We start from the raw sequence: 16,197 nt of genomic DNA, 5'->3' as shown, positions 1-16,197 counted from the left end.
GGTTAATCAAAAGAAAATGTAATGCAGGGACAAAGACCATCCATGTTTTTTTACCAATCAAAAATCCAAACGGTCATTTAATGCAGGATAAACTCCCCCCCCCCACACACAAAAAATAAACCAGCAATATACCAACTTTCATTAATTTTTGTACAGTAGATTCTGAGGAGAAGATTTTTAAAAGTAATTACATCAAAAGCAGCAAAACGCATTCAAAAAGCGCAATAACTCCAACATGGGTCAAAAGATTTTCCCCCAAACTACATCATAGGTAGATTTCATCATGATGAACACTTTTACTCCATGACAGAATTTGGTTATACCTAACGGTTTTGCAGATATATGCAAAAAATAAACAAACAAACAAACAACTGCTGTCTGATCCCTATATTCTATTTTAAGTAACGGCGGTCTTTTTTTTTTTTTAACAAATCCAAACAGTCATTTTGTGCAGGATACTCTAAGGAACAACCATTAGAAGTTTCATCCAGATCCATTCAGTAGTTTCAGAGAAGATGTTTGAAATATTATTAACGACGAAGACAGACGATGGCAGCCAGGTGAAATAAAAATGAGGTAAAAGCAAAACGATTATAATGATAACGACAATAAGTATATTGATCACCATTAACGACCAAACCAATAAAACATGTACAAAACACTTAAATTAACACAACAGTAACGACAACTTAAGAATAAATGAGCTACATGGACTCCACTTACACAGTTTCATAAGCGAGCGAAAGCTTGCTCTTAAATGTATAGAAATGCGTCTAATTTTTTTATATTGACCACTTGAGAAACTTTAGTCAAAGCAAAACATCACATCTCTTATATTATATTATGTTTATTCTTTTGAAACGCCAACTCTATACTCCAAGTCACCTCAGATTGTGTGCGGTTTTTTGCGTTTATTTTTGTAATTACTCGACGGTTCCTTTCAAAAACTTGCCATTTTAAGCATGTTGTTCTGTACTACGATTCCCTTACAATTATTTTTCATTCTTACCTCCGAGATTGAAAAAATTCAAAATTTATTTTTCCTACGAGAATTTTGCACTGAATGTTTTGTTTATCCGCCATCTTGTTTCTATGGATATTTTGAAATGTTCACTATTATCTCACAATTGAAGAGCTGAAATACCATGATTTCCCACCATATTTCTGCTCTTTACCTTTAGTAATGTTCTGCCTTTAACATGTGTATTTGGTTGAATGTATATGTATTTGCAGATAGCTAACCAATACAATTGTTGAATAGTTTATTGTACTCAAATTGTATGTGTATGTGGTGAAAAGCTACAAAAGAAAAGAGAAAAAACTCATGTAATCTAGGCCATGTGACATGTATGAATGACAAAAGCTCTATAAACATTAGAAAAATGCACATAAGCACAATAAAACATACATGTACAATATTATAATCATAAAAACATGTCGAAGTGAATGTGTGTGTATTGCATGTTTTGATTGGTTTCGGTAGGCAAATATTCCATATCCACTGTACAAAGAAGCTTATCTAATCTATGCTAGTCGAGATAACCTATTAATTTGGTGAACACATATGAGACTTACCACACATAATTTGGTGACGCATATGAGACTTGTTACAGTAAATAAAATCGCAGTTATATGTAATTGGACATACATGTATGTGTAAGCAGTCATGAAATTCCATACAAACTTTGGATTGTTTAATTATGAGCAGCAAAGTAGCCCTGTAATGGTCAGATAAGGATAACACTCTACTCTATTTTACAAGGTGAAAAATGCATAAAATATCTATATGTACATATACATGTAAAAGTGAAGGAAGTTTCACTCAAATAAAGGTTAAACAAACATGTCATAAAAAATCAATAATTATATGAATTATGTGGTATAAACTCTACCAAATATCATGACACACTTGCAAATATATTTCAACAATTTAGCATAAAGAATAAACCTCAAAATTTCTCAAAAAAAATTTCTTATAAATTTTACCATCATGGACAAAAGGGTCCAAGATCGGAAATGCATACCAACTTTTCGGTCAACCTTGATTTTGACAATTTCAAAGTTTTGAAAAACTACTTTATCGTTGACTTTGAAGGGTGGGGCTTGTTGAATGGATAAAACATTACTCTAATATGATAAAGAAACAAATGATTACTTACACTGTGCCCCATTATGGCTAAAAAAGCACAAAGTGCTACAAAAAATTTCACGTGAATGTCAACAGGAAATGTAAATAATCGAATGAAAATACTAAAACCCGGAAGACAAAATTCGATAATAACATATAGCACAAAATTTAAATAATGTGTGAAGCATTTTTTGGAATTAAACTTAATTAGTAAAATTTAATAAATATGTATCAAATAAGATACAGCACAAGTAAGACAAAACCAGAAGTTCCGAATGAAAATGCTACAACTGGTACTTAATATGAGTCTTATCACATAAAGTAATAAATTAGCAGGGAACCAGAACTATGGCGGGAAATCATGGTATTTCAGCTCTTCAATTGTGAGTTAATAGGGAACATTTCAAAATATCCATAGAAACAAGATGGCGGATAAACAATACATTCAGTGCAAAATTTATTTTTATAAATAGAAATGACTTGACCCGACTTGACTAAAAACTGTTTTCATGCCAATAACATAATAATTCAATATTTGTGGCATTTAATTTCAATTTCGATTTATTTCGTTTTTTTTTCATTTGTTCGGTTCCAATTGTTTCGTTTCGTTTTATGTCATTTAATTTCGATTCCGTTTCGCATTTTGCAGGTATCCCTTATCTTCTCGTGGCGGGAAAGCAGTCGATAATTTAGGGACAAGAAAATCAGGTTACCTATTTTGGGCTATTAGTTTGATGGGAAATCTTTTTTCTAGCTTTGAGAGACGTACAATAGACCATATAAGTCGAATTTCAACATTCTCGTACTTTCTGCCGTGCCATGGTTTGTTATGTAAGTTATATTAATCTTTGTAACCTATTTCCGGTGGTCGAAATATTAAGCCTCCAATTAAAAGACAAAGCAACAAATGATGGGCATGATTCGTAAGAAAATCAATCGCGTTTCTTAGGTGAAGAAATGTATGTTTTACCTGATTCGTACCCTAAATGGCTGAAGCATTTCTCCATATATGCATGTTAGTGTTGGTTAAGTTGTACGTGAAGGTTAAAAAATACTGTAATATAAGTGTGCATATGTTGCAATACTCCATATCCATTTTGTTTTCAAATATGTAGTCCTTATCTACAATTCAATATGGAAGAACTCACAAAAAAAAAGATCATGGAATTTGATGTGTTCTGTACTTATTTTACTTTTTTTCCATCTGAATACTATCTTGTTTATGGAAAGTCCAGACGTCGATTTTTTCTGTGGGCAAAAACATCAACAATGTTGTCAAGGTACATATATGTATATCATTTCCAATAAAATTGTTTATACGTCATAAAATTAAAATGATACACCCAGTTGTTACTAAGGCTTTCGACGTTGTCAATGAAAACAACATATTCTAGACCAACGGACAGACAGATAACATTAAACTTGCGGTCCTGACACATCTTATAATAGTATTTGCTTAATATTAGGCAGGCATTTTAGTTGATCATCGGTAAATTTCAATGTTTTAATTACGAGGACGAAATTTCAATGTGACTCGTATAAATTATGGGGACAACTTTGTGTTCGAAGGACTGACAGGAAACTGATATCTACAGTGTTCTAGGATATTTTAGTCATGTCAACTTAACAAGGGAAAGTCATTAGTCAAAATCTACTTTCCCAGTCAATATGGTAACTTTCCCTGATATTTTTAAGGTTAGTGCTTTTGTTTGTGTTTTGAATGCAAATAAGAGGTGAGTCCTTGTATTAAGAGGTGAAGTAAACCATAATTTAAATACATAATGATATCTTTTTATACATGGTTTGATTTAACACTGTAAGTTTATTTATCTTCTGGTTCAAGTTCTTTTATTTTCCTTGGCAATGACAGGGACGGATTAATGTAGTGTCCCTTACATGTTTCGTGCCCTGTTTTGAGCCAACTAGCAATATCCCTTTCAGGATTATAAGTGTCTATTGTGGGTTCAAAGAAATTCACTCTAAGAAGACATTGTATTGGGTCCTCTTCCATTCTGTTTCTTTGAGAATTTTTTATCTGTTTCATTTTTGAGAAACCCCTTTCACATTCTGCTGTGCATGGTCTAATCACACACATTATCTTTATAAGTTCCATGATTTTTGAATACTTCTCAGGCTTAGATGCTAATAGTACTTCATATATCTAAGAAAGAAAAAGTAGAAAACACTTACATAATTTTAAACCAAATTTTGAAAATTACTACAAATTCATTTTTCTGTTACTCAGTCAAATTTGTTCAAACAAAAGAAACATTGGAAACCCAGTTTTGTCAGAAAAAATATATTTTGAAGTCAATATATTTTAGATGTTTGTTAATTTTTTTTTAATTCTTCATCCATTAATGCAGTGTGTATGGAATGGTGAAAATACAACTTTGTTTTTAGGTGTTTTTAACAAATTATTAGATATGACAAATCAGACTTTCGAAAAAGTTGTTCAGTATTATGTTTTTTTTTTTTTGACGATAAAAGGCATCATAAAGAGACTAACATCTGGCATAACTTACCATAGAATATTTGAGATTTCATTTGTAAATATAATTTATGTCTTTGTATACTAATTTTAAAAAGATAAGTGTACATTTATACCTGTTTCATGTTGGCAGAGTTTCTACCAAACAAATTCATTTCATATTTGAATTTTCCCACCAAATATACTTATATTATAAAAAAAGAATCATTTCCAGTAACAACACCTTCAAATTCTGTCACTGATTCCAGAGTTGAAAAAAAAACTTCCAAGAAAACATGTACATCGAAGTATTTGAGGTTAAATATTGTTCAATTACTTTCCAAAAGACAATAATATGTTCTTACTTACCATGCATGAATTAAATGCAACCATACACGTAAATTACGAATCTGGGTTGTTGATTCCGTTTACAATTTCTTATTATAATGATAATGATCGCTATCATTCCGACGCTTTATTACAAGCGCCAAAATAACATCTATGAGAAATGTCATGTTGTCGAAAATCGTAAGACACACAAATTCTTAAGCGAAACTTTCTTAATACGAATTCGGGATATAGTCGTGATAGATCGGAGCGATTTAAGTCGAAATGAAAATAAACTTCAGGGAAATTTTACTTGCCCATGGGCAGCTAGCATCTCTTCTTAAACTTTTCCGACCCTAAAAAGTACTTGCCACGGGTAACAGGAAATGGTAATCCTAGAACACTGATCTACATAGAGCATTTGCCGAAATAGGCTGGGTCCTAAGTTGAGGTATAAACCCCCCTCGAGAACCGAGTACTCTTTAGCTTCAAGTAGTGAGTATTGCGTCATGTTAACCTTGAGTACCTAATTCCAATTTTTTCGAGTACAGAGTACATGTACCTAATTTTTAGAATATTTCAGAGTTCATTCTGAAAATCGGGCTAAGTGTTGAGTTTTATTAATTTAAAAGAAAACTGTTTTCATTGCTACCAACTCGTTAATCGAATGGTTACAAGTAGGTACTGGTACATGTAACCATTTGATTATCGGAACGGGGTATTGAAAAAAAATTGTTGGTTGCTGTCTATTTTTGTGCGTAGAAACAATTTAAATGTATTAAAGAATTCCACTTCGTGCACGATAGGGGCCTTCTTGATCTGGTTTGAGGGTATATGAAATGACTGTTCATTGTTGAAGGCCCTTATACAATATCGAGATGCAGAACAGGAATAAAACCCTGTTCCTTGAGTGATAATATATTTTCAATATATCATGTGAAGTGTTTTCATACGCACATTCACTCCATACCCTCTCTTTTTATATTAAAATATACATGTACATTTTAATAATATGAACATAATTTTATTCATTTTTCTATTTACAAATTTAACTTTTTTTGTATCAAATTATTCATTTATAAATTATTTATGAGGGGTTGGACACCGGGACAGGAACCCGGGAATTAGGGGAGGTAGGAATGGGAGTTAAAGGATGCAAGCTTGTCGGGATATTACCATTGGCAGTAAAGGAGAGAAAACATGTGAGGAAAGTCTGAAACCCATTAGCAAAATGGAACAGGAACCCCCTGTCTACCCCTCTTGTATACATGGACATTGGTCAACAACGATATTTTAAACGGCTGGACAGTTCACGCCCAGGGAACATATACATGTAGCTCTGACATTTACACTAGTTTTATTAGACGGAAAGTCATATTATGCGAATACAAAATATAATTATGTCTTTCAGGTTAAAAAAAATAGGGTAGTTAAATTATTTTATTTTTCAAAATCATTTTATAGACTTCAATGGGGCACATTTCTCGACTTCTAAAAATTAAGTTAATGGTGCTTAACCAAAATCATTATATTTATCGAAGTTTCCCCCAGAAAAATTTACCAATAATTAAAAATTAGCGATGGTAGAATGTAGGTAAAATTGGAACCAAAAAAAAAAATAGGTTAAGTAGTTTGGGCTGAGGGACGGTTGGTAAAATCCAGTTGATTTTATTAGGTGAAGAAATTGATTCGTAACCTTGCAGGGAAAGGGTAGCTGATGGTATCTGTCCATTTGGAGCACAGGATTGCATGTTTATCAGTATTTCACTGAGGCCTCGAAGTTTAGCCACAGCTGGGTATGGTGGTTGGAACTGTGTAACGCTACTAAAGCTTCTTGAAGTTGATGGCACTTCTGAAGGATACATGTACAATGTATGTGCGAATATCATTAATACTGGCAGTGGTCGCTGGCTCAGTATCTGTTAGAACATTCACTGAAGGTTCATTCTCTTTACTGCCTTCCTCTGATCTTTCATCTCTCCTTTTTCATTTTGGTCGAATGACAAACTTGTCCATTTTGCGGAAATCGCAAATCTACTTTTATTGAAGTTATCAGAACGTTGGAATGATTAGTAGAAAACCGATGACGGGTAAATGACATTGGATATCCGATTCCATGTTGCTATGTGAAGCGCAATTGGTAAAGTAATATTAGCCTTTACTGTACTCGTTTTATATACATCCATCAAATATTAAAAAAGAAAAAAAAATAGTTTATTTTGTACAGGCACAAGCCTGTACGAGCCTTACAGAGCTACGCCCTGTACATGTATGTCACATGAATTTTAACACCTAAACCCTGTCATAATTTTTTATGTGGAACTTTGGATCAAATTGTATGGTATAGGTAAGACGACTACATCAATTTTGTAAACATTCGGGTGCCGTGATTTGACCATCCTTGTCTTGGAAAAAGCTGAGAACCAATTTCTATTTAATCATTGAAGTTACATTGTTGCTATTGTTTCCTAGACTGGTGTGGTTCTCATTTACATTTACCAGATGTATGAGATTGAAGCTGCCATGATGCTATATTAAAGCTTTTGATTTTTCATTACATGCATAAACTGGATATTGATGGTGTCTCTGGCCATAAATATACTAAACTTAGTTGATAATACAACAATTAACGTTCCCTTAGGGAGTGTAGGAATCTAATTTTCAATGTATTCAATGATTTTTAGCCCGCTTAATTTTAGGATGCACAATAAATCACAATGGTGAACTTATAAAAAGAAAAAAATATTCCATATGTTGTGAAATACGTTTTCACATATATTAATTATCCTGAAGTATTTTGGGAATTACAACAGTTTTGGGAAGACAAAAATATATTTAGGGATAATGGTTTAGCATTGTCTTACCATTTAAGTTATTAATTATTATTTTAACAGAAGTCTGTTGCTGTTTTGACATCTACATTTTCCCCCAAAGTAGAGTTATCGTTCTTTTGGCGTACATTAATTTTTATACCAGGACTGGTTAGATGCGGGTTTAAATTCTGTGTTTTGAGTAAATTAGTCTTGTTATAGAATATTGTTGTATATAGTTATGTTTTATTCGTTCTGCATATTTGTCAGTCGAGTCAGGGTTGTGAACGTCTTTTATTCCGCGAAGTTAGTGTATTGCGGGAAATTTCATGCGTTGTCGTCAACAATCTGACGTTGGTGTTTCTACTGAAAACAAAGTTGGTAAATTCGAAATTCGACTGTCCCAGGGATCGGCTGCGTCGTTCCCTTGGCCTGTTTATTTGCCATGTTTGGATTTGTGGATATTTATATAGTCAACTGTAAGCTTTATAGCTCTTTTTATACACATCTTCCTGTATTTCAAGTGTTTTTAGACGGTGAATTCCGTAACACTTTTACTTGAAGGTGCTGTTTTTGTTAGCCCAACCCCGGCCTAGATTTGGTATTTTATTATTATCACTGATAATTATTTAGTGTTATATTTATACTTTTGTCTAAATTAATGACATTATGCAGGTTCTTTGACTTGGGTGACGGAATTTGTATATTGTTTTTGGTTTGTCAAAATTATATTCCTGCATAATAAACTATTCATTTTTATACGTGTTACATGCAGCTTTTACGCCCATCAGTTTCTGATTATTTCGTAGATTTCCACTCGGTTTCCTAGTTTAACAATACATACATGAAACAGTGCTGGCCTTTAGCCACTAGCCTGAAGCTGTGGGCTAGTAAAAATTAATTTGGGCTAGTGAAATGATACATACATTTCTTGTTTCGGGCTAGTTGAATCCCATACAGTCGTCTATTATTCGGGTTAGATGTTGAAAATTTTGAAGGAAAGGACTGATGAAAAGTTGAGCTGATTTGAATATGTTAGCAAACAACTTTTTAACCTGACATTGATGACGTATATAATTCCACCAGCGCATGTCCCTGGCCTTTGCTACAAAAAAAAATCGAAATATGTGATTGCACCAGAAAGGTTAAACCTCTAATTGTTAGGGTCTAAAATGTGTAATCCGTACAGGTACCTACTTTTCCCTGTACCCAAGTCTTGTATTGCTAAAATATTATTACAGAGTTCTAAGGTTTAAGAATTGCATGATGAGTGTGAGAAACATCCGCTCGCCAGATCACCAATTACGAGTAGTTGTGTAATTCGGCGAGTTCTTATTAGCTTACACTCGTCAATTTGGTGACCGTCATTTGATTGGCGAGTTCCGAGGAAAGTTAACCAGCCAACAGGTTTTTTAGTTTAACATTCCTTAACATCATGCATTAAAAATATGTTCCCTACATATTTAGAAGTTTAGCTTTAATATATCAAGTGAATTTTGGCATGATGTGCAGAATTTTATTGATGGAAAGCATTGTTTACGATCTGCCATTTTAATTTCTTTACGGGATGTGCCAAAACCTACGCGTCGGCCCTGATCTCTTATTAGTATTCAAACAAAATTATCTTGGTAATTTGATATGTTACCTTAAATTATTTGTTTATTGTCAAAATAAGAATGAACAAGAAGCAAATGATAAACATTTTCATGTTTCATTATGATGATTCTGTTGAAATATAATTTTATTTTTAAAATATGAGTTCAGAAATGGAGTACTTATTTTGTTATTGTAAAGTACATGGAAAAGTTCCATGGGAGGGAATATTCAAAAATGGAAAAGTTTTTGATAAATTTAAAAACAAATGAAAAGATAGTTGAAGAAAGAAAAAGAAGGACAGAAGATAGTCAAATCCAAGAGAAAACAGATGATAGTACAGACAAAAAAAACCCCCAAATTTGGCTAGTTGAATTTCTATTTGGCTAGCAAGATCAATATTCTGCTAGCCAGAATGGCAAGTTGGAAAAAAATGGTTTCCCACACTGATGATACATGTATATGCAAAAATCTTTCAATTCATTCCTGCTCAAGAAAATGCTCTGTATTTTTCTAATATTTCTTGTTTGATTGGTATTCCGATTTCAAAGGGCCTAACTGGTCAGAGAGTATATTTCACTGTTTTCAAGATAGAAGCAATACTCCCCAATCTGCTCTCCTAAACTTTATTCAGCAATGAAAATCGTTGTCTGATATCTTATTTTAGAGAGCAAAGTATCAGTAGAATTACATGTACTTGCTGGCAAGAACTACTCCCTAACCAGTAAAATGTGGAACCTGAAGTTACCGTACTAAACTAATAATTGACTATTTCTCACTTTAACGTCTGAATTTTACATTTTTCTGAAAATATTTAGAGGTTAAAACTTCATTTTAAGACTTTGGATAAAGATATGAAGTAATTAATTTTCTTTTCAAAAGGAATTGTGGGAGTTTGAAATCTGTACTGTACCTAGCACCAATGCCCGTACCAACAAAGACTGCAAGCTGTGTTTTGAAATTCACTGTAGATGTTGCAGATAGCCCTCTCAGAAAATGCAAGAATCTTGCCAAGTCTGGAAAATTTGTAAGATTTTACGCAATTTTATCCCATTGTCTTTGACTTTGAATTATGTTGGAGAACTTCCAAAGGCCTGACTGCAGCGGTTAGGAAGAGAGGAAACAATGACTGTGGCTGTGTTGAGCTTGCAAAGAATGGAGAAGATCATATCCAGAATGAAAAATAAAATTGCACAATTAGAGTCTATTGCAATTTTTTATTAGTTGTCCAAGAATATGTTGATAATATTATGATGTTCTAATTTCAAATATGCATTGAAATTGTACATGTTACAAAAATACTGGACTTTGATTTTGGGAACGGAATTTAGGGTTACACATTTCAGACCTTTTAAAAACAGAAAATCAAAGAAAAATCCAGTTTTGGAAAACCATTTTCAAAATAGTTACCAGGGGTCAAGCTACTTGAAAAAAACAGCAAGAAGTGACTTCTTTAGACACTAGGAAGAGAAGTGGGGATGAACAAGGAGAAGTGAACCCATACATGCATCATTTACTAATGCTTTTAAAAATTATATGGGTTATATGTTACTTACATGCAAACAATATAAGCAAGCATTTTCATATATTAATTTTCTTTTATTGAGATAAATGTTACTTTTTCTTTAAGCTACATATGTAAGTAACTAAATATTTTGGACAAAATGAAATCAGCCTGCTGACTAAATGATTGACTATCGTATATTCATGAAATTTAATTTCTAATATATACCCCTACCCCTTACCAAATTTATTACAGCAAAATTAATATATGATTGAGCAAAGCAAAGCTTCTTGCATTGCATTGTCCTAGTGATATTTTTTGGGTTTTTTTTTTTTTTTAGCAGCACTGGAATAGAAAATTTCAGGCAGTGACATTCTGTTGGAATTTTCATTTTGTTTTGTTGTTTTCGTGATCCCACTTAATCCACTATGATTTCTTGTTCAAAATATCCAGTCTCTTGATATAAGTTGATCAAGAGTATCAGTAATCATGGAAAAAACGTAATACTGACAAATCAAGACTGAAACTTTATTCAATTATTGACACGTATTGTAGGCTGTAGCGGTTGGTACGAACTCGTCTCAAGCTTAAGAAATGTTCCGTCGAAATGGAGAATTGACTGATCTGATATGAATCATAAAGATTAAAAGAAACGCTACAGGTTTTCTGTTGAATTATTGAGATAAATTTAACTTAAGTCCAAAGAACCTGTACTACAAATTTGCATGTTTCGTAATGAAATTTGAATGGTAAAACATGAGTTACCGTAAGCTGAAGTAAAGAATGTTCATTCTGCATCCTGTCTTGAAAGTTTGAAACAAAAAGCTGATTAAAATACTTGCTTGTAACCGATAATTCGATAGATTTCGAAAATTTTTACAGTTTATTTTCTTGAACGAGTGCCATTTTTGTTTGAATGGTTATCGGAAGAGAGATAACTCTGGTCAAATACCGCTAAAAGACGGAGTACAGTTCTGATCATGGGTGATGTCTGAAAATGAGAGGGCGACTTCACTTTGCTTTTTGTGTCGTCTGGGTGCAAAGTGAGCGACTCCAGGGCGACTTTTTCCCTCGAATCGCCCAGTAGCGTGAGCCCTGAGTAACATGTAATTACAACCAACCCATCATGTCATTTTGTATATGTGTACCAAAAAGGGGGTCAGTCTAGCTGATAGATTTTTACACAGTAATGGTGATTGTATGGCTTGGGGTAAACAGCTTGGGATTAGACAGAAGCCAAATTTATTAAAACTAATATTTGAAGTCTAATTTTGAATTATTTGAGAAAAGGAAAGTTGCAATATTTTGTTGAAACATTTTTTGTCTTCCTATTTTAAAAAAAGATTAATTATATATACTGAAGTATTAGAAGTGTCTTTAATGAAGTTTTTTATAATTCTTATGATTTAATATACGTGTATTAAGACACAATGTATATTCAGTGTGAAAACAAATTGAAGCCATACAAATAAATCAACAAAGCTGAAAGCTGTTTGTAAGTCACAATACCAGAATTTGCATGATCATGAACTAGCTTTTAAGCCACAACTGTACTGGGAAGTGCATGACCAATAATTTTTTGTTTTTTTTTTGTTTCCACATTAGCCAATAAAAATATGGGGTTCTTTAAATCAACCTGTTATTTCATTGTTGGTACATGCATCAATTTCAACATGAATCAACATCAATTGCAGTCTTGAAAATCGAAACTTTCAAGACCATTACTATTATAAATACACATTATATTTGGTATTATGTCATGAAGCCAGCTAACAGAATAAGTTAGCTTTCAAATAAAAAAAGAAGTACTGAGTTTACACAATTTAATATGGATGACATGCATAATTGCAGTGAGATATGGTTTTGTATGATTGTACATACATGTACATGTATGTAGTACTGATGTACATACTAAAGTAATGAATGTAGGGTTTTGAATTGGTTTTTAACCAGGAAAAAGGGTGGAACTCACCAAGTTTATCTGGGACTCATCTTTCCAAAATGTGATGAGTCCCAGGACTCATCATGTAATATTCCTACTGAGAACCCTGCTCCAGATCCAAGCTGGGAGTTCAAGGAAAGCTTTTGAAAACATGTTAATAGTGGTGAAACAATTATCTCTGACAATCTATTGATAGTTGTTTTATCAGCCGCTGAAGTTACTATACTCGGCGTCACATAAATAACATACTGTTAAAATTTGAATAAAAATATTTTCTACGACTTTATTGAGACCTACCGTCGTTTAAATTGTCTTAAATGACTTGCTCATTCGTTTAGCCAAACGGCTTCTCCCTAAACATTGAATCGTTAAATTCCGGTCAGATTTTAATTCTAGGTGCCAATATTTACATTGTAAAAAGTCGGCCATGTTTACAGTGATCGGGTTGCTAGGAGATGTTGTTTACGTTTAAATGGTTTGTCCAAAAACCGAAGAACCCAGAATGCATTTCGGCGTTATTTCGGATATCTCGGATTTATTTTACGCGAACAACGTACAATACCGAGAAATTAATCAAGCAGACGATTGTCACCGGAGTTCGACGGGAACTTTGGAACTTCGTTTGTAAACAAATCGTCCCGTAGAAACCAACATGGCGGATATTAGTATGGGATTTTCCTGTAAGGATTTGTTACGCATGATTTAAGCTAAAAGCGACTTGTTCAGGGAGAAGCCGTTTGGCTAAACGAATGAGCAAGTCATTTAAGACAATTTAAAAGACGGTAGGTGTCAATAAAGTCGTAGAAAATATTTTTATTCAAATTTTAACAGTATGTTATTTATGTGACGCCGAGTATAGTAGATGTTGAAAGTTGCGGACATCACAGATCTATTTCTGGAGATTCTGTTCTGGTCTGGTTTTTACTCTTTTGATGTGTCTGATCCGTTTCCGTCATAGTGAATCTGCCAGTATGGAGGATGACATTGTTGAGTCCTTGAATTATATACACTATGAATTTATATGACAGCCCCCAGTCTTACCACCATGATTAACCCCAATTCCAATTTTTATGATATCTACTGACAAAAGTGCCAAATTTCGGACAACTCAGTTCTTTTTAGCTCACCTGGCCAAAGACCAAGTGAGCTATTGCAATCACTTGGCGTCCGTCGTCTTCGTTAACAATTATACAAAACTCATCTCCTCTGAGACTACTTAACCAATTAGAACCAAACTTGGTATGAAAGTTCCTTGGTGTATCCTGCATAGAACAGATGTGGGGATTTTTGATCTGTCAAAAAACATGGCTGCTGTTATTAAAAATAGAACATTGGGGTTATTCAATAGTTTTTTGCATATACATGTGTCTCCAAAACCGTTAGGTTTAGCCAAGTTTTTTTCTTTAGCTGAAATGATCCTTATTATTAGGACTTAAAAAGTCTTCAGGGAGTAAAGTTGTCATACAACTCCTTGTAAGAGTTGTTGGCCTTGAAAGGAGAAAAGTGACATCTTGTTTTTTTTTACAGTTTTCAGTCAATATCTTGAAAACTATGACAGATCAAAAAGAAACTTTCAGTTGTGGAAATGATCCTTATGATAAGTCCTACCAGACTTCTTGAGTCAAATTTACTCAAAATTGTTGGACAAATTCTTGTTCAATTTATTGCCTTTGAAAGTCAAAATTCAACCAGGTGAGTGAGTTGGGCTCCTGGGAGCCTTTTGTTTTACTGATTGTATCAAAAAAGGGTTGGCACCTGTGTTATGTACATAAATTAACATGAATGTAATATTCAAATGTACTTGCCACACCAAACACATTTCAAAAATGAAACTACACAAATGTATATTTCTCCACTGTATTTTTCAGTTCGGCTGGCTGTTTTATCAATTTGTGCATTGTGGGGATAAAAAAACAAATTGACAGGAAACGCATGTTCCCTGAGGTCCTTTATGGCATCCTACAAGCTAGTTTGCTCATTCGATAGCAGTGAACAAATCAATGCATGACCCCACAGGTGTCTAAAGCCAATTGATAATTACAACATTGCAGACAGTTTTTGAAAACTGCTGATACACATCAAAATGTTATGTGTGTTTGTTTACATGATTTAAGGTGGGCAGAAATTTACACACACACAAGCCACGCCTACTAAGTCACGTGCTGCTTATGTTGCAATCGAAAATCAACCACAGTTATGGTCATAAAGCCTTATAAGGACATTATATAAAACTCGATTGAACAAGAATTGCAGGACTGACACAAATCTTGTTGGTCCGACACAATACTGTTGCCTGTAATACATGATGTCTGACCTTCATTAATACGACTTTACCAACTCTTGATATTAGCGAGCACCGCGAAATGGTGTTAGCTCTAGGGTTATTGCATGTATTTATATTTCCCTAAAATTAGGTTCCCTATTATATCAACAAAAAAAATCATGTCCTGGAAGTAACCAAAAGTCACTGAAGTCCGTCCTGACAGTGAAAATATTTTTTTTTAGCTCACCTTGCCTTAAGTCCATGTGAACTATTCTCCTCACTTTGTGTCCATCCTCATCATAAACTTTTTCAAACATCTTCTCAGTAACAACTTGACTGATTGAAAATAATCCTGCACAAAGTGATTGTTTAAATTCTTGGATCCATGGAAAAGTCATGGCTGCCATCGCTGAAAATGGATCATAGGTGGTCTAAATGCTGTTATTTGCAAATATCTCAGAAAGTGCTAGCTTAAGCTAGTTTATGGTGGGTAAAATTTCATAGTACCAAGCTTCCTTTAGGGATGTATCTGGGATGGATTTTCTCACTTATATGACTTCTGCTTCCTGTTAGCTGAAAAACATAAATTTTCCTTATCTTGTGATGGAAATCAGGGGTATCATTAGTTAGTCCTTGCTCAATGATTGAATGTTTTATCAACATATTGGTCTTATATTGTTTAATAAGCATTGTACATGTATTTCCTAAGTACTGTATTAGTTGGTAAGTTTTAATATATTTTCATTGCAGGGCTACTACAATTGAAAGCTTAAAGAATTCACCAAATAAACCTGCAGATGATGCCATGGTACCCACTAAAGAAACTAGTGAAGGAAGGGATGAGTCAAAGAAAGTTGAAAAAGGTATTTCTCTAGTTTACATGTATAATATTAAAAGGAGTCTCATCAAAAGTACATTGAATTAGGCTATTAATTTAATTACCCTAAATTCTAGATCACATCCCACATCTCTGAACACTATATGTATTATAACATTATCTAGTTTTACAAACAAAAATAATATTCAATTGAAGCTACCAGTATTCTCTCTCAGCTGTTTAAGATATGGACTATATTATATGACTGACTGATACATGTAGATTATCTGATTTTTAATTTTCCAAAGTAAGTTTTTGATCACCTACATTTGTACATATATGC

At 33.4% G+C, this 16,197-nt stretch overlaps 1 protein-coding gene and 1 long non-coding RNA gene across 8 annotated transcripts in view; one reads left to right on the top strand and one right to left on the bottom strand.

The window, feature by feature from the left end:
• Positions 1-831: 831 nt before the first annotated feature.
• LOC148612453 (uncharacterized) lies at positions 832-2,247 on the bottom strand. The gene is made up of 2 exons (XR_015924408.1): positions 2,160-2,247; positions 832-1,299 (listed from the first exon to the last, which is right to left on the bottom strand). It is a non-coding gene; the product is annotated as an uncharacterized LOC148612453 (long non-coding RNA).
• A 521-nt stretch (positions 2,248-2,768) lies between these two features.
• Positions 2,769-16,197, top strand: part of LOC148612450 (lymphoid-specific helicase-like) — a 92,568-nt gene continuing 79,139 nt past the window's right edge. Inside the window, exons 1-2 of one of the 7 annotated variants that reach the window (XM_088593883.1) lie at positions 2,769-2,836; positions 15,788-15,900. In XM_088593883.1, coding sequence (XP_088450009.1) covers positions 15,843-15,900 — 58 coding nt within the window. In that variant the 5' untranslated portion in view covers positions 2,769-2,836; positions 15,788-15,842. Of the gene's footprint in view, positions 2,960-2,992; positions 3,144-3,307; positions 3,409-10,240; positions 10,356-15,787; positions 15,901-16,197 lie in introns of those variants that run through there. The other 6 variants (XM_088593881.1, XM_088593880.1, XM_088593882.1 and 3 more) reach the window with 6 other exon arrangements.

Source organism: Perna viridis, chromosome 7 (assembly GCF_037379345.1).
Source record: "Perna viridis isolate PV_CMFRI_1.1 ecotype Kerala chromosome 7, ASM3737934v1, whole genome shotgun sequence".
Classification (NCBI taxonomy): domain Eukaryota; kingdom Metazoa; phylum Mollusca; class Bivalvia; order Mytilida; family Mytilidae; genus Perna; species Perna viridis.
Note: the sequence above shows the minus strand (reverse complement) of the source record. Positions and strands in the feature narration are given on the sequence as shown.